We start from the raw sequence: 27,670 nt of genomic DNA, 5'->3' as shown, positions 1-27,670 counted from the left end.
ACCGCTAGTGGAAAACTCATCCGCTCTTGACAAAATAACGCTAATTATTATAAATCCCTAAATATAGGACGGATAGCTAGTAGGCTCATTGCTATAGTGTGTAACTATGTCGGTTTACTACCTATTTAGTTTAAATAAAACAAATAGGTATTATGGAAAATATTTTATTTTTACGCAAGTACAACATAATATTATTAGGTACACAAATGTAATTTAAATGAGGTAAACATCTCCGTTTTTAAAGGCACGTCTTTCTGGCTGCACTGCACCGCACTTATACTACACTATTGGGTTCTAACTTTGAGCCATCCAATTTTTTTTAAACGATTTTGGGCAGTTATTCCGTTTATGGTGGACAATGGGATCTTTGTTGAAATTAATCTTTTCTTAGGGCGCCTTCTCAGAAAAATTTCCTTACAGTGGGTTTTTTGAGGTGGATGAATGGAATAACAAACTGAGTGAAAAGAACATTTGCGGCGATAAGACACACTCATTGACGTGTGACACTCAGACAGACAGACAGAGGGACAGCAGAGTGACATTAATAGGGCTCCGTTTTTACCTTTTGGATACAGAACCCTAAAAAATAACCCTAAAATGTGTTACTTGTTTGAGCAAGCAAAACAGATCTATTGACATGAAGCTGCTTGACCTGTCACTTTGTTTTTTGTTTTAAAAAAAGCTTCAGGGTGCTTGCTTTTTTAAAAAGTTCTCGAATCACAAGTAGGGCTGCCACCCGTGGAAGAGCCGGCACAGGTTGGCGGGGTCCGTGGCCTGGTGTATGAGGCGCGCCACGTGGCCCTGCACGGACACGCCGCCCGCCGCGCCGCCCTCCGCGCCGCACAGCTTGCAGCGCACCGCGAGCAAAGCGCGCGCCGCCAGCCCGCCCGCTCCGTCGCCTTCAGCCCCACTCGCTTTGGTGACGCTTGCCGCTGCGCCTTTTGCTGCTTTGCCACCAAGTGCGAGCTTACCTACAGCAGAAACAGAAACATCCGTCAAGTGCGAGTCGGACTCACACACGAATGGTTCCGTACCATCATACAAGAAACACTAACTTTCATGGCGGCCATTTTGATTTTTTTTTTGTTGTCATAGCGGCAATAGAAATATACCTTCTATGACCACTCTATACCAATTACGGTTCATGACATATAGCCCACTGATGGAACGATGGACAGCGGAGGCTTAGTAATCTGGGGTACCGTTGGCACCCTTTGAAAAAGAAAAAAAAAACAATAAGCTGAAGTTGCAGTGGGCAAGCCGGCAGGAAGCATCGAACCAGATAGAGGTTTCAAATTCGTAGAGCGTCGTCTCTGTCACTCATTTTAGCACAACGCTTTAGTATAATGCACAAAGTTACGTGCCTTATAAGCAATTATTAAATATCACTTGCTTTAATGGGTAAGGAAAATATCGTGAGGAAAACCGGTATGCCTGAGAATTCTCCACAGTGTTCTCAAAGGTGTGTAAAGTTTGCCGATTCGCACATGGCCAGCGTGGTGGGCTATGATCTAAGCTCTTCTTATTTTTTGAGAAGACCTATGGTCTAAACCCTTCTCATTCTAAGAGGAGACTCGTGCTCAGTAGTGCGCTGGCGATGGGTCGAGATGATGATGATGGGTGATCTAAATATATAAAAGGAAAAGCTGACTGACTGATCTATCAACGCACAACTTAAACTACTGGACGGACCGAGCTGAAATTTGGCATGCAGATAGCTGTTGTGACGTAGACATCCGCTAAGAAAGAGTTTTTGAAAATTCAACCTCTAAGGGTTACCCCCTTAAAGGTAAAAGGGTAAAATAGGAGTTTGAAATTTGTATAGTCCACGCGGGCAAAGTCGCGTACATAAGCTAGTAATGAATAATGATCTTACTTCGCGCATTGGTGGCCTTCGCTTTGGTAGAGGTGGACACTATCCACAGGTACAGCGGGTCGCACAGCAAAACTTCCAAAATCGTGAGCAAAGTGTCCTGATTGTCGCGAAGTAACTGCAAAGTTTTTTCACAGCACCTAAGAACAGAATAAAATATAAAAATGTGATTGGCTGGATCTCTTAATTACAATTAGCAATGTACGAGTAGTACACGCAGTTGCATTAAAAAATTAAAAAAAAATACATCAAAAACTATTATGCATATGGGTTCCATTTTAACCATTTTGGTACTAATTAATGATTATCGCAATGTGATAAATAGATTCAGTTTTCGTGTTAATTCTGTGTTAATGAAATCTTTAAAATTGCTATTCCTTTCTAAAATCTTCTCGCGGATAAGGATAGCACTAGATATGGTTAAGAGATTGTGTGCAACAAAAGTAACATTAGTAAGTACTGATTTTTATCAATCTAATAAGAAAAGGACAGACAAACCTAATTTAACTTAGAACTGTCAAACCTCGTGACTTTAGGTGCCAGTAGTGAGCCTAATGTTTAAGTTTGTAGAGAGGCGATAAAATTTACGGCCGTATTCACAATCATTACTTTGAGGTCTCACAGTGCGCTCAAACGCATAGTGTAGGTTCCACCAATCAGATCATTGTAAATTGACGTGATACAGTAATCTGATTGGTGGAACCTACACTGTGCGTTCGAGCGCACTATGACACGTCATAGTAACGTTTGTGAATACGGCTGTTAGTCTTTAAGTTAAAATCCAGGAGAAAACAGCAGAATCGACGCCATTGTTTGCGTGAACAAATCTATCAAGCCAAAGTACCTTCTGAAGTTCCCCTCCACGCCACTTGATCCGAAGCCGGCAACGATGTCTTGTGTCAAACGGAACGGAATAGTCTCTGGCGTTGGCAACACTTTGCCTTGGTCAAACGCAATGCCTGAAATATAAGGCTTATCAATAAAACCGTTCTGTACCATCATCGTACAGTACATAAAACTTTTATGTGCACACTGCAAGTTAATTACGTACAGCTCCATCTATGATGTGTTTTAGTAAACTAATTACTTGTCCGTGAATAGTGAATACATTTTAATGTTTTTGTGATGTAACCACCAATTCGCGGTTTTCAGATTGTTTCCTTTACTTATGCTATAAGATATTTCTACCTGCCAAATTGCATGATTCTAGGTCAACGGGAAGTAATCTAGGTTTTGATTCCCGCATTCATAGGTTTCGAATCAAAACAATTCCCCCACATTCACAGACACGACAGACAGACAGGTAACGGAGTGAGCCTATAAGGGTTCCTTTTTTCTTTTGAAGTATGGAAGCCTAAAAAAAGGCTTGAGAGAAAAGTAGTGCTATAGTCTCTTGACAGATGTGCCTTTCGAAAAAGGAAAGAAGTTTTATATATTCAATCGTCTTTAAAGATATGCGTGGAAATAAATAGGCACCTCGTGCATTATTTTACAATATTAGTATTTTATTTACCAAAATCAATATGTATAACTTCCGCGGTGGTCTTGTCAATAAGAATATTCTGTACATGTCTATCGCCTAATCCCAATATATATCCCACCATAGATGATGTTGCAACGCTGAAATTATAATGAAATATTAAATTTAATAAAAAAAAATTGATTGATTGTCCCTTAAGCGCTCCCTGGACGTCTTTTGGAGGACTGATGGAAGCTGGTGTCAAAAGATTTTCAAGAGGAAACCGTGCGTCGGCAAATGAAATAAGAATTCTAGTTCAAGTTCTAGGGCGCTTCTATTTTCAATACAATATTTAGTTATGATGATATTCCATCTGATTGATCTTGATTATTGATTGATATGATTACGATTATGATGTTGAGGTAACTTTTAAAAATAATACAAGTGCATGTAATAAACTAGACTTGGTTATACTATATTGTTTGTTGGGAAATTAAAACATTAAACTTATTATTCGGTACAACTTACCTTTTTCTTTTATTGAAAATATTATAATGAAACTTAAAGCTAGCCTTATCTAACGGCTTAAATCATGCCCGCGTGGAATAGTGGAATATTGTAACAACTTTCTGGTACTAATAAATACATAAATAAAATTTTTTTTAAAGAATTCTGACTGCATTTTCATGCTGGACAGCCCGGCTGATCCTTTACGCAAAAAAATGAGCCAACCCCTGTCACCAGAGGAGGCTATGAATCGCAGTGAAATGTCTCTTACCTTCTGGTGTAAGCGAGTCGTCGTTCATACCACGTGACAGTATCGAGGTAGTGCTCCGTGAAGAAGTAGTGGAACACGGGCCTGAACACTTTCAGTATGGCGTTGAACACTTCGAGCTTACGTTTCGTGGGCCTTTTGTTGTCGTGGCAATCTTTTAGCTTCAATCGCGCCGCTGACGGTGTGATGTCCTGAAAAATATACATATAATAAATACTCAGGTAACTAGTGATAGTGGCAGGTAGCTGACTGATAGATCAGTCAGTCAGTCAGTTATGCAGTTATATAGTTTCCTTTTATATATTTAGAAGATAAGCAAGTAGCAAAACAAAATTATGTATTAGGATCGCTAATGGTCTGAAAACTTCTTCTTTCACTATCTTTGTTGTAGCTATTCTACTCCCTTTATAACCTCTCGCACTGCCAAGCGTGACTGGTAGAGATCTCTTATAGAGATAAGTGCTTCCCCTGTTCACTTATTCTTTCTTTTTCTCTTTATTGTTACAATTTACTAGTACAAATAAAAATAAATAAATAAAAACTTACAAGAGGCCTGTACTTTGGATGGGCAGTGCCAAGGTAGGCTCCTATAGGCATAGTTCCCACGCACCACTCCAACACTCCGGAACGACGAGACATTGGGACAACCTACAAAATAAACTTTTTATTTATTTATTTATCGACTAGCGCTTGGCTGCAATCAGACCTGCTGGCAAGTGATGATGCAGCCTAAGATGCAGCACGCTTGCCTAGATGTCTATTCACTCTTGACTTGAAGATACCCATATTAAAATTGGAGACGAAAACTGATGCTGAAAAAGCGTTCTATATCCTAGCGATTCGAATTAGAAACGAGGAGGCAAATCGCTCCGTACATATCCGTGGAATTTCGACTAAGTATGGGTACAGACCTTGGCCAGGCTTTGCGGTACGATAGCAGCAAGGTGAAGGGAGAACCAGGTCACTTAAGATCACTTAGGAATTAGTTCATAACCCCGAATAATAAATGATGTTTCAGCATTAACTCCAACGATATTCTTACCTTGTAAGTACGAATAAGCAATTTATTCCTGTACGTGATAGGATTGTTCTCCAGTAAAGAGTTCACGATATTGAACACTTGCTGCATCACCGCATCTTGCCTTAGGTCATCCTCTCCCTGAAAATAAGCAAATAGAATAGAATATTTCTTAGCAATTGTAATAGTGATTAAAGATCTAGCGAAGCGGCTTTATGAGTCGGAGGTCCTGGGTTTCATTCTAAGCTAGGTCAATGGAATGAATTACTGTCCACTGCAAGAACTCATTGATTGAAAGAATCATCAAGTTGATAGTGTAAACTGCACTTCGTGATTCTTTTAACAATTAATGAGTTCTTGCAGTAAGCCGACAAAATTGTAGTCATAATTTCCGAATACGCTCGCCTCTGGTTTGACCGACTGTGCCGCTGATGTTTTACTTTAAACTTTTAGAGTAACTGCTTTATCTTTTTTAATATTGTTAAAAAATGACAAAAATGAATTTCTATTTAAAATACTAAATTATTTCAACTACACTAGCGGCACGCTATGATGGCCGGTTTGACACATTACAATAGTGATGTGGAATGTCAATTTATTCTCGAACAAAAAACAATTAAGTTTTGTTTTTGTACCTGATTAAATAGGTTTAATAAAACAAAAATGTATATGTTTATTTAATTTATTTGAACGAACTGAATATTTGAACGAAAATGAATATACATACTTTATATGCACACAAGAAACATATGAATACAAAAGATACCAAAAAAGGTGCCACAAAAGGCCATAATTAATCAGATTCGTCCATACTACTATTTTCACTGTCGTCACTGCTATCATCACATACATTAATAATTATATGTTCGTTTTCTATAATATTATCTATTTTCACATCTCTTTCATAATCTTCCCTTATTAATTTAACAGTTCTATTCACAACCTTTTCCCAGTCTCCTTTAGTCACATGTTCACAAGCTTCTTCTAATAATTTTAGCATTTTTTTTTGTGGTAAATGGGGGTTCTGTATTGTGTCTTGCAGCATATCCCTTAATTTGAGCCCACACCAACTCAATCGCATTATACTCACAATGGTAAGGCGGTAACCGTATAACTCTGTGCCCATGTTCTAATGCTATTTCGTCAATGACGTATCGGATCTTGGTTGGTTTGTTTTCTTTTAAAAGACGTACTAATTCCGCTTTTAACATATTCATGTTTGCATCTACGCCATTTTTACGAAGCCATGCGTCGATATCAGCTTTCTTTTGGGATTGGGCAGGTGGCTTGTCAATTTGCATCGAGTGGTATGGGGCGTTGTCCATAATTATAATAGATGGTTCAGGGAGGCTACACAACATTGAGGTAAACCATTCAGTAAACTTTTCTCCATTCATGTCTTCATGATAGTCTCCAGTGGTTTTTGACGCAAAAGCCATGAGAGAACCTTCGACAAACCCGTTGATGGTTCCGGCGTGACAAATTATAAGTCGCGATCCTTTTCCTACAGGAACTTTGGAAGTAGATGCTGCTGTGTCATCGTTCCAAGAACGGCCTACAGTATGGTTAGCATTAAGCCATGTTTCATCCAAGAACACAACATTTTGCCAATTTTTGATTTCTTTCACTTGCCGTAAAAAAGTATACCTTGCCATCGCTATATCAAATCTTTCCATCAATATTTTGCGTTTGTTACATTTTTTGTATCGAAATCCAATGGTCTTCAAAATCTTCGTTAAAGAACTTTCCCCACCGAAGAATAATCCAGCTTCCTTCAGTGAATGCACCAACTTTTTTCTTGTTGGATACTCCTTCTGTAAATAGTAGCCGTAAACATGTCTTCGGATAGCATCGGCATCAAAGCTATCGATGCCTACGACTGGTTTTGCTCGTTTTCTCTTTTTTGGTGTGTGAAGTTTATTTTCTTCTGTGCCAGTCTCGCCATATTTTTTTTTAGTTATCCGTCTAACAGTTCGTTGTCCAATATTAAGCGCATCAGCTACGCGTTCAACCACTGACGTTATAGGTAAAATTGGCCCTCCATTTTGAGCTTCACGAACGAAGGCGTATTACGAACTCACGTGTCTGACTATTTAGAACAGTTCTCTGCGTACGTTCGGTCATATCGACGAAATCCACAACAAAGGGCTTGAACAGAGTCCAAATTAACGAGCAAGGGTCAACAGTAATGCAGTATCAATATTTGAAATCCAAAGCCAGGTCAAAACTATATCACAATCGCATTGCACTGACAGTTTATACTTTTCGAAGCAACGTCAATTCGAAACTGCTTTGTTTTGCATTGAGCATTGACGCGAGTTTGCCGGAGGTAGTAGTTGTGCTAGCCAGCGATCCTATGTGACGATCGTATTAGATTCCATTTTTAAAAATTTATTGATATTTTTTTGCGATTTCAGAGGTTTGTCCACATAGTGAAAATTGTTCATATTCACAAGTACATTCACCCCTTAAATGGTGCAAACTGATTTTTCTACACTTGTATACATTTAAGAAATCAATTTAATAAATAAATTTTGAGTCCTAAACCTAAAACTACATTCGATAAAATTTATGAATCTCTGCACATCACTATCGTCAATAAAGTAATACAATTATTTCCTTCAAAGTCGTTATCAATTAATACGGAACTTCATGAGCGGACAAACGTCAAACCGGCCATCATAGCGTGCCGCTAGTTTAATCTAATCTATACTGTACCTTTACGAGCAAGATTCTCTTTTTTCCGTCAGAACTTAGACATGATATTTTCTTCGGATAATTGATACCTCCAACCAGCTCGAAATGTTTATCAAATGACAACAGAGCTAAAAGAAGTTGCAAAAAAGTTCTCAGTAAATCCCTCAATATTTTAAAACTATGCAATTATGAACAATATTAATAAGTATGGTTTTTAGTGGTCATTTCTAATAAAACTTTATGATAATGAATCGCTCAAATCAATATAGGTATAGTAGGTGTGGGAATAAATGCTGATTACTTACTGCTTAGCTTGGAGTAGTCAAGGTCCTTACGAATGGGAATATTGTCAGTGGGAATCGGTATGGCGTTGAGGTCGCGAAGATGGGATAAAGATTGAGACCTCGGTATGTTTTGCGGCCTTGTGTCCTTGGATTCCGGCACGTAGTACGCAAACTTTATTGTAGCTGAAAACATTGAGTACAAATAAGTAACCAGTTTTGTCATCATAATTAAAAAACAGGCCAAGTGTGTAAACAGACTTGTGCATCGGGTATTATAACAGTATAACGTAAGAGTAACGTAGAAGTAATACGGTAAGAATCTAACTTTGTTTGTAGAGGATTACTGTATCAAAAAAATTATGCTAGCTAGAGCGTTACTTTTATTTTCCCTGGGGAGGGGGGGGGGGAGGGGGCTACCTACTTATACCTTTAACTACCTACATACAATATTATATATATAAAATATAAGTATGTGCGACTCTTGAAAAGATGCGAACTTTCACTCGAGCTGTGAATATATTGGTTTAAAATATGCAAACAATATTCACCATCACAGATGAGGTCCATTTGCGCAACAATCCTGGCTAACTCCTCACTCTCAGAGGCCACCTCGCGAATAAGCGCAGTGGCCGCAAGTATGCGCGGCTCTTGAGAGCTTGCTTGCGAACTTTCACCTGCGTTGCGAATGTTCTGGTCCTTGTCAGAGTTTTTCAGGTTGAAAAGAATCGGGAGCGTGTGATGCGGATGCTGGATCGCACATGTTTCTAATGAAAAGGAATTAATTCTAATAAGCATTCCGAATGTAGGTATCAAAAATAAAGAATGCAGAATTGGCATGATGTCTATGTCATAATAAATTATTTCTTATGAACTATTAAATAGAGGGTCTTCCAAAATTCGTAAAATCCACGTACGCTATTAGTTTTAAGTTATCGATTTAATTAAAAAAGTACGCCAAACTATGTCAAACGTTTATGACGTCACATCTGTGTATTTCATACAAGCTCCCTTACTAATCCATCTGTTGCTCTATTTTTGTAGCTACTCTTAGCACAAGCTTTAAATTTTAGAAGGAAAAATGTTGAATGTATTAATAACTATAAGTCTGATTCGCTATTATCCGCCAAAACCGATACAAATCTGTATGAATCAATGCAACAATGCAGCATGCGATATGCATCGACCACCCTCCCAAATCTACAAGTTAACAGGGCTCTCTCCGTCACTCGCTTCATACAATCGTAGATCCAATTTCAATTGAATATTAAGCAACCAAAGTCCATGATTTTTCTAAAAATATGTAGTTTTAAAATTACAGGGGCTCAAAGATTTGTATGAAAATTTTTAAGACCGCGTAACTTTGAAACCGAATATTTTAACATAAATCTGGAAAACCACAGACATAGATATTCGTTTCTAGAATATGTCTGCAAAATTTCATGGACTTTGGTTGCTTAATATACAAATGAAATTGGAACTACGATTGTACGAAACGAGTGACGGAGAGAGCCCTCTTAACATGAACAGAGAGAAAATGTTATCTTATCAACTAGGATTAATTCATATGCAAGGTAACTTTTTAAATGTGATTAACTTACTTATAATTTGTTTTAAATGGCGATCAAATGAGGTATTTTCGTTTGTCAATCTGGGAGCAAGCTGTGGTAGGACTGTAATGAACTTCCAAGAAGGGATAGCGTGCAGGAGTTTTCCGAGGGAACCGCTGTCCGCATCTCTTTCTTCTAACTTGAGGCCAGGGTTGTCCACCCATAAAGATATCACTCGGAATACCGACAAATTACTTTCATCGCACTGCGATAGAGATAATAGGTAGTACCTGAAATTATAATGGTGTCGATTCTCATGTTTTTCTCTAAAGGAAATTTAGAATATCTGAATCCTTTTCTTTTTAATATTGCTAAAAAAGGACGGAAAATCAATTTTAAATTTAAAGACCCTTTTTATTGCACTCTATAAACAATAGACTCACGACCGGCACCTAAGGTAGATCTAAACTAAATTCTGTTTGTCTGTCCTTTTCTTATTGCATTGGTAAGAATAAGATGCAAATACTCTAAAATCAGCATCATTATCATAATATTATATGCAGCCCACATGACTTGCAGTCTCATGAAACAAATTTCCACAAACAGTGGTTGTAACTGGTTAAACAGTTTAAACAAATAATAATTAATCACCAAATTAAAAAAAAACCAACAAAGTTTACATAACAAATACAGTCCGAGAAAAAAGATTTATTTTATAGGTGGTAAATTAATTTCTTAATATTCGCATACTTTGTAAGATGCGGAACCCAAGGTGGGAAAAACTAACTAATTACCCGGGTTTTTTAAATTGCCTACCTCATAGCCAACTTCAGAGCGCTTTCTTTTTCAGCCCTTGTATTGTCGATTTCTGCTTTGTCAAGTCGACTAAATGCATTGCTTGTCATTAATGCCTTCTTTTCGTCCCTGCAAGTATACAAAGTAAATAAATATCTCTATAAAACATTTACCTAAAAGACTTGTAGTAACAAGTGTAAATTAAAAATTTATAACACCCCCGACAAGCGAAGGTTACAGTAACTAGAAAAAAGCTGATAACTTTCAAACGGCTGAACCGATTTTCTTGGATGATAGCTAAGAACACTCTCGATCAAGCCACCTTTCAAACAAAAAAAACTAAATTAAAATCGCTTCATTCGTTTAGGCGCTACGATGCCACAGACAGATACACAGATACACAGATATCACACGTCAAACTTATAACATCCCTCTTTTTGGGTTGGGGGTTAAAAGTACACTGATACGCTTTAGCTTGCGTTTCAACTGCGTAGAAGTATGCATCATGTAAACTGCCGAAGCAATGTATGCAATAGCGCATGCGTCTACGCATAGTAATTTGCGCGTGTTGCGTGTACATCACAAATGAAGTAGAGGATGCAAAAGAATGCACCACCGGGTTTGATGCGCACGCCATTGCCAGCAATGGTTAGCGGATAGTTAGCGCATGCGTCTAACGCAACTTGAAAGCGCACCAGTGTAGTAAGGCTAAGATCTATAGAGCGCACTTTGTTTTTGGTCAGACTTAAGATTGAGTTAAAACGAGACAGATTTATGTGAGAGATATATCTCTCTCTGTCTTAGGTCTAAGCAAAGTCAGAGTGCGCTATATAGATCTCACCCTTAGACCTAATAGCAAAACTTTAGGTATTTTTACCTTGTCAGATTGTTTTGTGACTGCACCAATGACGCTGCTGTGTCCTCCATGTTTTCCATACATTTCACTTTATTCTCGAAAACGGACGAGTTCATATAATCAACTACCTGAAAGAATATCTTGTTTTATTTATTTCAGATCTCAGTCAAGTGATACACCTATAATAAATATACTGGTCTATGTAATGTAATAATCGTCTGGTTCCCACCATGGGTGGATTTGGCCGTGGCTAGTTACCACCCTACCTTCAAAACCATGTCGCCAAGCGATTTAACGTTCCGGTACAATGCCGTGTAGAAACCAAAGGGGTAAGTGTATAAAAACTGTCATATCCCTCCAGGTTATCCCGTTTCCACCTTGGACTGCATCATCACTTACCACCAGGTGAGATTGCAGTCAAGGGCTAGCTAGTGTCTGAATATTAAAAAAAATATAATGCAATATTAATTATAGAAAAAAAAACCTGTGTGTATTCTGCGTCTGCAAATTTAGCAATGTCGGAGTAAATTTTGAGCCTTATCGCCAAGTCGTCACTGGTGCTCAATGTCGTTAGACTGTTTTCCAAATACTTGTGTATAATGTCTTTGCCGTTCTCACGTTTGCATTCCGCCATCCATAGGCCGTATTGCCTTTATTTACAAAAGTACAAAAATTTTATTAGGCAAGTTTAAACATTTACGGCCGTATTCACGATCATTACTATGAGGTCTCACAGTGTGCTCGAACGCATAGTGTAGCTTCCACCAATCAGATCATTATAAATTGACGTGATACAGTAATCTGATTGGTGGAACCTGCACTGTGCGTTCGAGCGCACTAGGAGACCTCATAGTAGTGTTTGTGAATACGGGTGACAAAGAGGAAGAGGGACTCTATATGAAGTATGTGGTAAAGTGGATAATGTTTCACACTTAATTGCTGTTGCTTAATTGTTGTTGCATGTGCTTGCAATCATAATTTAAGAGACACATTTTTTTAAGAATATTGGAGTATTTTATTCTGTATTTTTAGCAAACCTTTGAGCATGTGGGCAATGAAATGTATGAATTTTTATATCATGCATAATATGGTTACCGTAACGACATCGCATTCAGCCGCTGATTTTCGGATTCCTTCACAATCTCACTAAGCAAAGACAGCGCTATGTCCTTATGTCCTTTAGCCCACGATATTTGGCTCTCTAATAGAGCAACTTGGCTCGTCGTCTCGTCATGCTTCACGGCCGCTACCAGTCGCTGCGCCATTTGAATCCTTTCATTTGACAGGCCGAATTCTAAAACCCCATTTTTCTATAAATCTTTGCACAAATCCCTACTTAATATTATAAACAAAATTTGTCGGTTCGTAATTTTTCCACATCTAAATCGTTGTACAGTTTCGACAAGACACAGAAATAGTATGCATTCCGAAGACGAACATAATATTAGCTTTTCAGAAGGAAAAACATTATAACATGCACCCTCGGGAAAAGCTAAGCCGCACGAGCAACATAACAAATTTTCTAAAAGGCAAGCTGTCTATTTCAAGCTCAAATGATCTGGCTAAATCTTCAAAACTTAAAAGGTCTACGCAGTTTTCTGCAGAGATTAACTTACCCGCATATTGTAATTGCAAGTCGTCAACCTTGGGCAAAGATGAATAATCATTTTTGGAAATATGCTCCAGCATCAAGCTCCTTTGTGAAATTAAGGCTTCGAGGTGATTAAAATCGTTAAATGTTGGGAGATTCTCAATTCTCCACTCATTCAAAAGTACTGGTATAGTCATTTTACCGCATCTGACAGAAAAATAGGTCTCAATATCGCGAAACAAATGCAAATTTGACACGATTCGGTACACGTTTTGACAGTTTTCCATGTTTAGGCTCTGACACAACCTCGCAGTGGCCAGTTTGGCTCTGTTCAAAGACTTTTCGAGTTTCGTTTCCGCTTCTATGGTCGTTCGCAAATTCATGCAATCTTTTAGGCACGCGTAACGTATCGCTTTTATTATAGGATCTTGCCTGCAAAGTTCTCTTATAGATTTTTCTTCCAACTCTTGTGTGTCAACGATCCCACTCCAATCGCCTAGAAGTCAAAATGATTTGATTAAGTTGATTATAATATGACTAGCTGATACCCGCGACTTCGTTCGCGTGGATGTAAGTTTTTTAAAATTCCCGTGGGAACTCTTTGATTTTCCGGGATAAAAAATAGCCTATGTGCTAATCCAGGGTATAATCTATCTTCATTCTAAATTTCAGCCCAATTCGTCCAGTAGTTTTTGCGTGAAGGAGTAACAAACATACACACACACACATACAAACTTTCTCCTTTATAATATTAAGTTATAATATGATTTAGGTAAGTTTGTATAGAGGTTTTTAGAATCAAAATCATAGTTTTAATTTTTATTTACACCATTCACGGGCTTATTCACAAACTTTATTAACACGTCATAAGTGCAAAGTTTCGTGTGGGGTATTGCATACATGCTACGTACGCTAAACACATGTACCTAATGCGTTTGTGCACACCAAACAAGCTTGACACCATAATATTATTTCAATAGTTTTCGATTTTTGTTGTGTATGTGATGCGTTCATATGCCTTAATCCTAAACAAAATTAGATTAGCGGGCTACTTCCGTCACGAAAAATCATATATAATAATATGTTTATAATATGTGTATGAGTATAATAGTAGTTGAGTATATTTAATAATATGTTTACGAGTAGAGTATATTTTGAGGACCTCACCTAGATAAGATAAACAGTCGTACTTAACATCGTCCAATTCCTCATTCTCCGGATAAGATTTAATATATCGCAAAGCGAGGTGATGCATGCCCGATTTGTGGAGTGAAGTAATTGTCCCATACAGGATATCTTCGTCGGGAGCTCCCCGTGACAGGGCAATATCGTGCATAAATAGTGCATCGGAGAACTGCCCTGTGTGAATGAGGTGTTTGCGTTTTTCGCGTTCGCTCGTTAAGTGAGCGTTACCGCAACCGTCTATTGCGTCCATTTCACCTATCGATACGAAACACTGGAAACAAATTGAAAAATTATAAAATCATATCTCCCTTCTTCGGGGCTTCGTAGGCTCTTCTCCAAACGAATCTATGGGCTATGTTTCAACTGCGAAGAAGTGCTATAAAACGAAATCTTTATGGCTGCTCTGAACATAGCCGCGTTTGGATGCACAAAACGCATCACGCTTACTATGCGCAAGTTCGTGCTGGTTTATTAGTCGACTACATGATGCCCGCGACTTCGCCCGCGTGGATTTAGGTTTTTTACACATCCCATGGGAACTCTTTGCTTTTCCGGGATGAAAAGTTGCCTATGTTGGGACGCAAGCAACCACTACCACATTTCATATAAATCGATTAAACGGATAGGCCTTTAAGAGTCCTATGGGAACTCTTTGATTTGCCCGGATAAAAAGTAGCCTATATGCGTACCCGGGATATAAGCTAACTCTGCACCAAATTGCATCAAAATCGGTTAAACTCTTAGGCCGTGAAAAGCTAGCAGACAGACAGACAGACACACTTTCGCATTTATAATATTAGTATGGATTAAACTCGCCGCGTGGTCCAGGACGGCCACAAAGATTGCCCAGGAGTGTACCTACCCTTCTGAATATTTGTTGCACATGTTCCCCGTTCTGTAGCGCAGTAGTGGCCTCGGGTGAGGACGGTGGCACGTTGCCGTTTTTAGCAGAGGCCCATAATTCCCCGTAGTATAAAGCCGCTAGATTGCGCTCAGTCACCGCAGCGCCCCAGGACACCCACAAATAATCGAGATTCAAATAGTTTAGAGTATCTGTTGTACGCCCTCTTGTGCTGAAATGGATATTATAGATAGATAGATAGAAGTCTTTATTGCACACAAAAACGTAAAGGAACAACGCAGAAGGAAGAAAACAGAAAAAAAACAATTGTGTGCAAAGGCGGCCTTATTGCTTAGAGCAATATAGTAGTAGTAGTAGAGTAGAGATTATGTAGTTATTCTTCCGTTCAAAATCAAAGTCTAATTCAGCAGAATTTTAACAAAACGGTGAGTTTAGCGTGGGTATTTGACTACAAAATTTTTACTGTCTCATCTCAAAATCGTTTAATTATACTTTTAAAATCTTGGGTCACACGTGTAACGCCGGTTCAAACGTATCGAAATCATGCAATTCAAAGCGTGACTGTGACGTTTGAAATTGGAATTTCGAAGTAAACAGTAGTCTGTTTCGAATCGTTAGGACTTTTGCCTTTTCCAAATTTCGCCTAAATTTTAGGCATGCGGTGAATATAATCGGTCTACGAGAGGGGCAAAAAAGGCGTATGGTAAAAATTAAGTAAAAAGGGTTATTTGGAAAAAGTTTTTTGAAAATGTTTAAGACTTACTTTGATTTATAATGATTTCTCTGCATACGTAGAAAATCCACTACATCCAACAAGTTCTGAACAATCATCTTCTGGTCGTGGTTTATTTTAGTAGATACTTTGGAACCGCCGTCAATTTCGCTGCTGTCGAAACTGTCATTGAAGCTCAAGTCCCAAATGTACTTGAAGACTTCATTAATTTGCTTTTCGAATACTTCCACGTGCGTGTCGGTGGCACAGTCAAGTACTAAACCCATTAGAGCGGGCAAAATTTGTCCACAGATTGTCGGCTAAAATTTATTTTAGGCGGTTAAGTAAATGGATAAATGCAAGTGTGAAATTTTGAAAGGGCTTGGAACTTCGGCCAAGCATTTTAGCGTTATAGGTTTAGTAACCTGCCATACCTTTCAGGTGTGTGCCACAGTGCCACCTCCATCTTAAGCACCATCGTCATTTGCCAACATTGCAAAAGTGCAGTCATGTGCTAACTTGTCATTAAAATAATAAGAGAGTTTTTAAAGTAAAAGCTTTTTAATGTACTAAAAAAGGACTGAAATATACTCATGACAGCAAATGATATAAGCCCAAAGTGACGAAACGCGACTATCCTATCTTATATGCCATTCGGGAGTTCCAGTCCATCCATCATCAGGCTCTTGTATTTGTATTTTTTGGAAAATATTCATAAAAACAAAGCAAATAAGTCCACGACCATTCTGCTAGATGCCATTAGATGAATGTTTATCCTCCACCTCCATCATCACCATCATCAGACACACTCAATGGTACTTACTATAATCATCTATTAATTAATTATTATCATCCAAACAGTTTGCATTTCAACTAAATCGGATAATTTGAAGTAGTCGATAAATCAGTTACAAACGATGCGACGCCAACTACGAAAAAATTAATCTAAACAAGAAGCTTTCATAAACGTAGTAATAAAGTCTTACCTTTAGGACACAAACAGCTCGCAGAAAATTAATAAAATTTGCACTGGACCCTAATAGATCCAGTAAGGCCATAGTTATACGAATCACCCACTGAGAGTGATTTTCGTTATTGATCGGTATCCAATAATCAATTGACTTGCATGTATCAAATTTAACATTATTAATTTTGTAATCAACAAAATTTTCGCAGTTCGGTGTTACGAGAAATTGCAAGATTTCTGTGTTGGCATCCATGAGCTCTAAAAAGCGTATGAAGTTTTAAGTTAATTTATTCTAGTTCACGTACAATTATTATTATTAACGTACGTCATTGGGGCCGCATTTTTGCATATTGTCTCTGTCCCTTTCTGTCCCTCAGAGGCATCGTTGGCTAGAGCGAGTAAGATTGCTTGCAAGAATCGGGCCGCTAATATCGTAAAGTGCGTGCAATTGCAATCCACCTTTCTATCTTTACTGAATTATTTTCTGTGCGACAGAAAGGGATAGAAGTACGAGAAAATGTGGTCCAGCCCTTATGCACAAAAGACGACCATGTCAAAATATTATGAATCCGCACAACATCTATACGCTACTCGCCTCTTCCGTATAAACTGCGTTCAAAGAGATGATGTGAAATGACTTACCTAAAGCTGCTTGTCCATCGCGGATTTTCAAAATCCAACACAAAGCTTTGGTGACCTTATTGCTCACGGTTGGATCCTCGTTAAAAAGGTGCTCCATGAGGCACGATATCACTGCTTGCACAAAATACTGCTTAGGATTCAAGTTTGAAATTTTTGTTGTGTCCATGGGTGGTACCGTCACGAGCGTTTTAATGTCATAAGTACCGATTTCTGCTAAGCAGTTACAGGCGTCGATTATGATCTGAGGGAATAGACCAAAATATTCGATATTACAAATGTTGAAAACATTAAATTATGATAAAAATCTTCAGCCTTTTAATAAGTGAAATAAATACGAACCAAATCGAGCAAATTTTTTAAATAAATATATTTAAACGGATACCTTCTCCTCAGTAGCATTTTTTAGGATGTTATTCAAACAAAGAATAACTTGATGTACTAAACTAGTTTGACAAATTTCAGAAAAACCGTTTCTATTTATATCTGCGTAAAGTTCTTTCACATATTCTCTGTTTTGTTTCAAAAAACGATACATCCTTGAAAGCGTGTCGTGGCTGAAAAACAAATTGATTACTGAGTGACTAAGACAAAAAGGAAGTAAAAAGGTTGCGACACAGCTACGGTCGACTAAATCTTATTGAGATTTCTTCAACGCCATAGTGTTATGTGGCACAAAATTTTAAATTTATTACCTTGGGTTAGACAAATGCAGTGTAAAAGTTTTAAGTTTATGCTCAAAATCGATTCTTGAAGAGCTGGGATAACTTTCTTCTTTATATTCAGTTACAAAGTTAACGAAATCGACGACATCCACGCTCCCAGCCAAATAATTCTTCATATCCTCTATCAGGTGTTTCAGTAAAGAGCTACATTCTGATACGAATCCTTCCTCGGTTTTGATGGTTAATATGGAGACAATTTTAGGCAGAACCGACGTTTGAATATTATCGACACTTTTAGGCGATTCGGTTAAAATTTTCGTAATTACCATCATCAGTGCATCAACGAATATTTTGATCACTTCTTTACTCTTTGATCCTTTGATGCCATGAGCGATGCTGTCACAGGCCAAACTGCATAAAATGGCATCCGTCGTATGCCCCAAGGGAATATTTTTGATGAAAGAGACGTAAGCGTGAAGATGTAAGACTTTGAACTCGAAAACTTGCTCATGCAACGTATTGTTCCACAGTTTAAACAGAATATTTAAAATAATCAATGGTTGGTTTTCGCACATATACTGCATGATGTTTTCATTGATAAGTTCCTAAAATAAAATTTATATACGTATATTGAAATCATTTGAACAATATTTGGCACCCGCGTCATTACACTTTTCTGTTGAGAAGTTTCTGTTGAGAGGTGACGCAGCGCTCAGTGTCGAAAACAATGAGATAACATACTTACCCCAAAATATTTGAGTATAGCCGAAAACACGTTTGGAGAATATGTAAAAGGGTCATCATTATCAACAAGCGGCACGCCGAAAAGTTCGGAAGCACCAACATAATCCCTCACATGCGTAGCTGATATCAGCATTATTTCACCTAAATTTTCAGCGAACAAATTACTCCATTTGTCATTCTTTAGAATCTTACTCGTTAGTTGAAACATTCTGGTGGCATTTGCCGTTTCTCTCGGGCTGAAATGTTTCGCGTCTTCGAGTTTGTACTTTTCAATGACAACGTGAGGTAAGCACAAGGCGATAATGTTGCAAAAGCATGCCTGAAAAATAATAAAGCTGTTTCAACTTTTAGTCAGGTGCAGGGGTTTCGTGCTCACTTCTCGTAATTGCAATTCAGTAATTTCAATCTAGCACTGAACTTGAATAGACAACATAGTTTACATTTTTGCTTCATTTATAGGACTAAACTGGACTTTTCAATAGATTACACTGTACTAGGCGTAAATGCTGTTGAAATTATTATTAGAGTAGTTATCTTGGTTAAGATTAATTAGTAGTATGATATTGAGAACCTGAGAAGTGAGAACACATTAAAAAATTATGCTTAATAAGTATTTATGTATTATTTACCTCAATTATTTCTTCAGCAGACACTGAAGTTGTCTCTGTTACATATTTTAGAACATTACTATCGGCCACTATCCCGTTATGGCTCCAAAGAATATCGGCAGGGACGAGCCAATTTACATGATTTGCTAACAGGCCAGCCATGTCGGCAACACCAAACAAATATAGCGGCAATTTTTTAAAGCCAATATTCTCTTTAAACCAATAATGCAGTATTGTCAATACATTGTTTTTCATATATACTTCAATACTTTGATCTGTAACAACTTCGGTTAGCATGTTTAGAACTTTTTTGACCATATGAGCTTCCATCGGTTTTTCATTTTGAAATTTTAGTACTTTTAACATTATTTTGTGTATTGCCGACTTTTTTGTTGTGCCTATTACGAAGAAAGTATGCAAAACTGTTGCTGCTCTGTTAACTTTTTCGTCCCTCAGTATCGTCTCATTATTTTCAACTTTTTCAGCTACCTAGAGAAGACATAAAACTTCACAATTATTCAAATAGATACAATAATTTATAAACGTCCTATAGTTTCTCAAGATACTCACGTTAATAATAAATATGTCCAACAAATTCTCCGACAGTAGGTATATATCGGAGTCGGTAAAATTATTCCCTATTATGCTCAGGAGATGGGAACAGTACAATCTAATTTTGTGCTCACTATTTTCCACTATTTTTGTTAATAGTGCCTGTTTAAAGGAATCCTTGATATCCAGCTCATCTGTATCATTCAATAGGATAACTTTTGCCAAACATTCGTAAACTAAAGCGGCAACATTTGGTGGATAATAGTTCTCGGAGCATCGTTGGAGATAGCTTTTTATCATTATAATGCAATTCTGTCGGATTATATCGTCATTCTGACTCCATATTCGCTCGAGCATTCCAGAAAGTATTTCAAGCAAACGTCGTGTGATTTTTGGATTTCTGAACAATTCCTTGCACATATTTTGCATCAAGCCAAATATCAGTTCTGAAAGTTTTGTTATTTTTATAAAATAATAATCGTACCTAAATTATTCAATTGTGGCGACCAGCAATCAACGAACAGTTTTATTCCGTGAAAAAGGCATTTTTTAGTTAGAAATATAATTTGGCAGTAAAAATTATTACCTAAAGGTGGTTGTTCCACTGTTGAATCATTTAAAATCTTAATACAATGGAAGGCATATTCAAAGTTTGTGGTAAATCTGTACAAATCCCTGTCAAGAACACACTTAAGAACCTCATCTGTGTAACTGCAATGTTTTCTGCAATATGCTGCCAAAACATAAATACAATTCTGTTTTAATCCAATTATATTAAATTCGGATTCACTTTCTTCAAAATAATCATCTTCCAAGTTTATATTTTGCTTTATAATGTCGTTAAGACAGTGAAAGCAACTCTCTCGGATGTGAGAACGAATTTCGACATTTAATATCGGATCGTATTCCTTTAAAAGCATATCTTGAACACCTTTCAAAATTAAAACTTTGTCTCGTATTTGTAGATCACTTTTTAAAGTTCGTGTTAGTGTTTCGTATAAGATTTTTAAGGCGATTTGAAATTTAGTATAAAGTGACATTTCCTTTACTTCAGTGCTTATTTTAAATTTGTACTTTAGTAATGCATCGAAAAATATAATAATAATTTCTATATATTTGATATAGTCTATTAACTTTAGTTCATTTGCTTCTAACTTTAATGTGTTTTCAGACAGGATTTTTTCAAAGTATACCCGCACCACATTATACATGACAGAATTAATTTCAAAACTCTCTATATCATTTTCGGTGGCGACCTCTGCTTTTTCAGTAATCTTATATTCGAAATCGCTATACAATATACTATCATCGGTGGTATTAAACAAAACCTTATAAACGTTATTGTGGTTTAAAATATCACAGTTTGGTTTCAGGGGTAAATTATCGTTTATCAAAAGCCTTAACAAAAATGAATTTAAATTCGATATATCTAAAGAAGTTATACTTCCATGTTGTAACCATGCAAAACATTTTTCCCTTATGTCTGTATAGCACGACTTCCTGTAGAATTTGTGGAATAAACAATCCAGTGTTATTAAAGTATGATCATTTACTGGCATCCCTTTTTCAATGTACGGGACTAGTAAGGGTTTCACGTTTTCATATTTCAATGGTACTAAATGTAGAATTATTTGCAAAACTGAATGTATGGCTTTTTGTGCTGCACTGGTGACTGCAGCATTTCTGAAAAAAATGTATTAAAATTCAATAAAAATGCGCTATTAATATTACTATTAATACACTATTGCTACGAATAAACACAAATTCGGATCGGATGCAGTGCGTGATCGCCCTTATGGTTCAAGTTTACAAGAAATTCCTTACCTTACACATGTATTCCACAGGGGTAGAAAAACACTGTTATTTCCACAATCGACATCATCTGAGCGGGATAAGGACAACATATTTTTTATCGTCAAACAAGTTAACTCATCTAATCGTTCCCAGTTCACTTGTTTTTTAGTATCTGATATAGTTTTCTCTAGAACACTTAACAGCGATAAATATTGGATATACGTGATAGATTGACCGAAATGTTTTACGTACATTTGTATCACTCCAGCCCTATAAACAAAATAAATTGTAAACAACTGTAATTGAAGAAAGTTTCTAGAAAAAAATGTTTTAGGGCAACATGAATCTTTTTTTCGGAAAACTTCAGAAAGTGTAGAGTGTGTATAAAATTTTTCATGTCGTCTGCGAGACGAATTTGAACGTTAAAACACTTTGGATCTAAAAAGTTAAGCGAGCAATACAATCGAATTTAATTTCGCAAGATTTCCGTTGGGAGCGTTGGTTATAAATGTATGATCCATTTTATTTTGACGTAGTCTTGACGGTCGATTCTATTTTTTTTTTAAATAAAATAGCGAACAAACGAGCAGGCGGTTAACTCGACGTTAAGTGATTACCGCCGCCCATAAACATTTTTAGCACCAGAGGAACCGATAATGCGTTGCAGTCAGGAATTTGTTGAACCGCCCCTTGAATGTTGAAATCTAGTTGGAACACCGCCAAAGGTAGTTGGTTCCACAGTTTGCACGTGCGTGGAAAAAAATATTTAGGTTGGCAAGATGTAAAATCTCACATTAACCCTAAAACATCCCTAATAGTTTCAACTCTCATGGCATATTATATAACTTACCATGGAACAGGGTTATCCCGAAGGTGATCTTCAATAAGATCATTAAATGATTTACTTGTGTTAGAATATAATCTCAGCTTTTTTGCGGCAGGTACTGGCTCATCTTCGTTCTCTTTTTTTGGTGTATAATTAAAAATCTGTAAAAGAAGTAATGGCTTCACAAATAGTCATAAGTTGTTCCATACATCTCGTTGTGCCAGAAAAATGAACACAAGGCGAAATTTTCAGATGGTTTTGCATAATGTAAAGCATTTTGCATCAACTACAAAAAGTAAATGTCATTAAAACAGTTATTTATGAGAAAATGACAATTTTAAGAGCTTCGGATTGTAAACAGGTGATGAAAGTCAATTGCTCAATTGCATTGGATCTTCGATTTATTCGTCCCAGGCGACTCGCGCGCTAGGTAATAAATAATATTGAAGCAGGGGCGTGTACAGCTTTTGCAATTATTGAACAATCGAATTGAACAATCGAAAAAAACGATTGTTTTTCAAGTGTTCAATTGTTATTCGATTGTTATCGAATAGTAAAACAATCGAATGCGATTGTTATTCGGATAAATAACCCATCGCTAATTTAGTCTAGTAATAAATACCTGATAAAAGGTCGAAGCAGCAACATGATGAAAGTACTCGCAGTTCATCGTGTTTTCGTTCTTTTTCCGCATTTTCTGTACGCAACTGACTTCTAAATGGACAATTTCCAACATGCTGTGCAAATGCTTGTTCCATACGTCCCAATTAAAAGCTAAAGTGCCATTTGAATCTTGTAATCTGCCTCCGGGATGATGGATTGCTATTGCAGTTTTGAACAGCTTAAATAGCAAAGACTGGAAGAAACGAAAAAACACCGGTCAAATGCGAGTCGGACAAGCACACGAAGGGTTCCGTACCATCATACAAGAGACAACATTTTTTGTTCTGTTTCCATACTGGTTGGTCATTCAAAATGGTTGAGATCCACTGATTTATTGTCTTTGTCATTTGTATGGGTTTACTTAACAGAGAGAGCTCTATATTGACTTCTCTCCGTGGACAGAGTATTAATAGTATAGGTACAAAATAAAACAACTGATTACTTTACCTTGTTTTTCTCCTCCATACTTGGTTCGTAAAGTTTCAGTAGCGATGGTAAAATACTTTCACTGAATTCACACATTGTTAGGCGAATTTCTGTAGATAGCTTAAATGAAAATATAAGGCTGTTTATACACAACAATCAAGTAAAAAATATTAGGTAGTATTCAATAAAAATAAAATAATAAAATTCAATAAAAATACAATTAATATAAAAAATTCATTACATATAGTATTTAGTTTTTCTTATTAAAAATCCATACACCATACTAATATTCTGTTAGCTTTTCACGGCCCATCCACTTAAACGATTTTGATGAAAAGTACAGAGATAGTTTTTTCCCGGGTTTTTTTTGTCCGACATAGACTACTTTTGGGTTTAGAAAATCAAAGAGCTCCCACGAAATTTTTAAAAATCTTAATCTATATGTATAGATTGATAGTTGCTGGCATCATCTACTACTTAGTAAAGAGATAGCTTGCATCTCTAAAACGGATGTAGATAGGCTATTTTTTAATCTGGACAATCAAAGACCATAGGATATTTTAAAAACCACGCGGACAAGTCGCGGGTATCATCTAGTGTTATACAAATAACTAGTACTGCAGTTATGGAATTTCAATAGACTCACAGAAAGATTGTAATACCTAATGATTGGCATGACATGAAGTGAATTTATTTCATACTCGCTGATGCCCGCGACTTCGTTTGCGTGGATATAGATTTTTTTAAAACCCCGTAGGAACTCTTTAACTTTTTGGGATAAAAAGTAGCCTATATGTTAATTCAGGGTATAATCTATCTCTATTCTAGATTTCATCCAAATCCGTCCAGTAGTTTTTACGTGAAAGAGTAACAAACATACACACATACACATCATATTCACACAAACTTTCACCTTTATAATATTAAGTAAAAAATTACCGTTTCTAGTACTGCAATCACAATTTTAATAACAAACTCTTGCACTCTTTTGTCAAGTAGCACTATGTTACAGCATTTCTTGAGCGTCGACAACGAGTCCCGCAGGGTATTTGTGAAATGGCAATAAGCAATGGCGTTCTTTACAACCAGCCACAGGAGTCTTATTTTGATTAGATCGTCCAAAGTACGATTAGAAAGACATACGGTCATGGCAATATCTAATAACTCTGAAAAAAATATTCATGATTTTAAATATATATTGCAATGTAATAATTATTAAGAACTAATCTTTAAAATGTCCAAGACAAGTCAATAGTGTTCCCAAATTTTCTACACATTCGGCAGCAAAAACATAGTGCTACTCATATTACTGCTATAGTGACGGAACTCAGCGCTCGCTTCGCTTACCACACTGTTTTCAGGCTTTCCTGCCATGAATCATACTGAAAACAATAGATTTTTTATTGCAAGATGGGCTTACCCTTGATGACTATCATGCTTAATAAAAATCAATTATGAGGTCTGCGTTGAAGCACTCTTACCTAGATGTACCTAGAATTATCTTTACTTATTTGTAGTAAAAACCCCGCGACTTCATCCGCGTGGACTACACCCCAAACCCCTATTTTACCCCCTTAGGGGTTGAATTTTCAAAAATCCTTTGTTGGCTGATGTCTACATCATAATAGCTATCTGCATGCCGTCGTCTAGTAGTTTGAGCTGTATCAGTTAGCTTTTCCTTTTTTATATAATGTATATTACTCACGATATTTTAAACTTTAGATGCTAAAATTTACATGACTTTTATGATCTCAGAAGTATTTTACTTACTCTCCCAAACAGCTGGTGCTATAAAACCCAGATAGTGATCAACGGGCAAAACATGTTTGTACAGTAAACTTAAATATGCATCTCCCATAGCATCCCTCATTTGTCTGTTGCTCAGCACATGCAGACATGCGTCCATAATTATTTTACACTTAATGTATGCTTGACCTGGAATGGGAAATAGGTTTTATCTATTTTTTTCTGTATTGTACGCTTGTGGTGATAGTGAAGTGGTTGAAACAGCCTCATACTCAGGCATGATCCTTAAATTTTTCGAAGTTTTGTGCATTTGTATATGGCTTTAAAAGTTTTATGCTCAGTTCACTTGGAAGGGAAAAGAGAATATTAGAAAAAATATTCTTTAAAAAAGTTAGACCTGTCAGTTCTGGTTTTTGTTACCAACTGATATAAAGTGTAAACCTAGTGTAGATATGCTTGTAATGCAAGCTGCAGGATGAAGAGTTTACCTTTATTAGCCCCAGCAACACATGAATGCAATAGAGTTGTACAAAGAGGTACAGTAACTTTATCAAAACTCTTCGAATCATGCTTTTCAGACTCCTGTAAATAAAAATAAATTAAGTTACAGTAGGCACCCGAAATATAATCTTTTTTATTTATTAATTGACAACTCCAACAGGTTACAATTCAAGCCAATTTCATCATTATCATAATGATCAATCCATAGCTGGCTTACTACTGAGCATGGGTCTCCCCTCAGATTGAGAAGGTGTTTGCTATAATAGTCTACCACGCTGACCTAAAAGTGTTGATTGGCAGACTTCACACACCTTTGAGAACATAATGGAGAACTCTCAGGCATACAGGTTTCTTCACAACATTTTCCTTCACTGTTAAAATTAGAATGGCTTAAAATACACATAATTTTGAAAACCTGGGATTAAACCCTAAACTTTTCAAATAGGATGCCAACATCTCGAGCATTGCAGCTTGAAGACAATTTACTAAATGAAAAATCATAGGTATTCTTCATAGTTTTAGATCCACTTTAAAGGATGATGCCAGATGCCAAACAGCATATATATGATACAATAAATATGACAGCATCAATATTAATTTATGGGCTTAGATATTGCAGCACAATCACAACATAGTGTGTCTATCAATCTATATCTATACTAATAAATAAAATTGGAGTGTCTATCTGTAATTTCGAAATAACTACCTCATATTAAGCTCATATGGTTATTTGAACAATACCATAACTTAATCACACGTTTTTAAAATTTTTGTCTGTCTGTCTATTTGAAAAGGCTAATCTTTGGAACGGCTCAACTGATTTTGATGGGATTTTCACAGACAAGTAGAAGATTGGCCAGGGAGTAACATAGGCTACTTTTTTAACCGACTTTCAAAAAGGGAGTTGTGTTTTTCTACCTACGTACACAGAAATCTCCGAGATTTCTGAACCGATTTGCGTAATTTTTTTTTTAATCGATAGAGAAACTTTGTGGCATTGGTTCATAAAAAAATTGGATTTCAACTCCTCAATCCTGATGCTGCAGGGGATCACACCATCAATACTGATGGGATTTAGAAACTGTCGGTTATAAATTCGGGACGGGTTGTTACTGATAGGCTACTTTTCTCCTGGGAAATCAAAAGTTCACACGGGATTCCAGACCCTAAATCCACGCGGGCGAAGCTGCGGGCATCAGCTAGTACATAATAATATTATATACCTTTATAATAAAATCATGGATATCATCAAATACATGATTCCAACTATAACCAGACTTCTTCCGAGTGTTGCTGCTAAGCAACGCAGGCACTGCATTTTGTGTAAGGAAATCTTTTAGTGTGAATGCGCTTCTTCTTCTTTCTGTTAAGCGGATAGATTGCAAACTGGAACATGTTTGTCTCACAGTATCTTCTAAAGACATGTTTATGATTATTTAATGTCAGGTGTCAGAAGACTGCTAGAGGCACTGCATTTTAAAATCTGAAAAATATTCCTAAATATAATAATTATGTAAGTACTAAGCATAGTATGAAAAAAATCAAAGAATCTTTTTTACACAGAAAACAGTATTTAATATATAAATACTGGAAAGATGTTATTGAACAGATTCTGAGAATAGGATATCTGAGAATAGATGATGTCGTGGTAATTTAGTTGTGCGAATTAAAGAACACACTTTTTCGAACTTCGAATCAAATAATTCTAACTAAGCACTTGTAAAAAGAAAATAAAATGATCGGATTCTGAAAATACTATACCTGTGAAATTCAAAATTGGGAAAACAAAATTGAAAATCCGGCCGCTGGCGCAAAATTCTTGTTGACAGTGACAGTTGACACCACTTGACATTGACATTTCAATTTTTTTTTTTTCTTTAAATCT

The 27,670-nt window shown here is 36.7% G+C and overlaps 1 protein-coding gene across 2 annotated transcripts; it reads right to left on the bottom strand.

Moving 5' to 3' along the window:
- Positions 1 to 705: 705 nt before the first annotated feature.
- Positions 706 to 27,620, bottom strand: LOC123872332 (serine-protein kinase ATM). 2 transcript variants are annotated; one of them, XM_045916546.1, is made up of 36 exons: positions 27,547 to 27,620; positions 27,009 to 27,268; positions 25,773 to 25,866; positions 25,309 to 25,473; positions 24,478 to 24,704; positions 23,560 to 23,658; positions 23,072 to 23,305; positions 22,474 to 22,610; positions 21,654 to 21,893; positions 20,416 to 21,512; positions 19,848 to 20,275; positions 19,299 to 19,766; positions 18,671 to 18,988; positions 17,956 to 18,530; positions 17,646 to 17,817; positions 17,264 to 17,504; positions 16,641 to 16,879; positions 15,706 to 15,974; positions 14,943 to 15,153; positions 14,063 to 14,351; positions 12,921 to 13,391; positions 12,400 to 12,598; positions 11,789 to 11,954; positions 11,326 to 11,432; positions 10,470 to 10,577; positions 9,705 to 9,943; positions 8,655 to 8,870; positions 8,128 to 8,289; positions 7,844 to 7,950; positions 5,150 to 5,266; positions 4,656 to 4,755; positions 4,111 to 4,300; positions 3,387 to 3,493; positions 2,718 to 2,832; positions 1,877 to 2,013; positions 706 to 971 (listed from the first exon to the last, which is right to left on the bottom strand). In XM_045916546.1, exons 2-36 carry the CDS (start codon positions 27,207 to 27,209, stop codon positions 718 to 720), a joined length of 8,499 nt encoding a protein of 2,832 aa, XP_045772502.1. In that variant the 5' UTR covers positions 27,210 to 27,268; positions 27,547 to 27,620; the 3' UTR covers positions 706 to 717. The 2 variants fall into 2 exon arrangements, 1 of the variants encoding a protein (XP_045772502.1); XR_006797463.1 differs by lacking the exons at positions 706 to 971; positions 1,877 to 2,013; positions 2,718 to 2,832 and having other exon boundaries at positions 3,389 to 3,493; positions 4,111 to 4,298; positions 4,650 to 4,755.
- Positions 27,621 to 27,670: the final 50 nt, after the last annotated feature.

This window comes from Maniola jurtina, chromosome 15 (genome assembly GCF_905333055.1).
Source record: "Maniola jurtina chromosome 15, ilManJurt1.1, whole genome shotgun sequence".
Taxonomy (NCBI): Eukaryota; Metazoa; Arthropoda; class Insecta; order Lepidoptera; family Nymphalidae; genus Maniola; species Maniola jurtina.
The sequence above is the reverse complement of the archived record's forward strand: the minus strand, read 5'-3'. Positions and strand labels throughout refer to the sequence as shown.

Excerpts from the sequence above, each read along its gene's own strand:
- LOC123872332 (XM_045916546.1), bottom strand. The coding sequence starts at position 27,209 with ATGTCTTTAGAAGATACTGTGAGACAAACATGTTCCAGTTTGCAATCT. Across the intron at positions 15,975-16,640 it reads GAGCTGTTTGTGTCCTAAAG|CCGACAATCTGTGGACAAAT; the intron begins GTAAGACTTTAT and ends AATAAATTTTAG. Across the intron at positions 3,494-4,110 it reads CGACTCGCTTACACCAGAAG|CGTTGCAACATCATCTATGG; the intron begins GTAAGAGACATT and ends TTATAATTTCAG.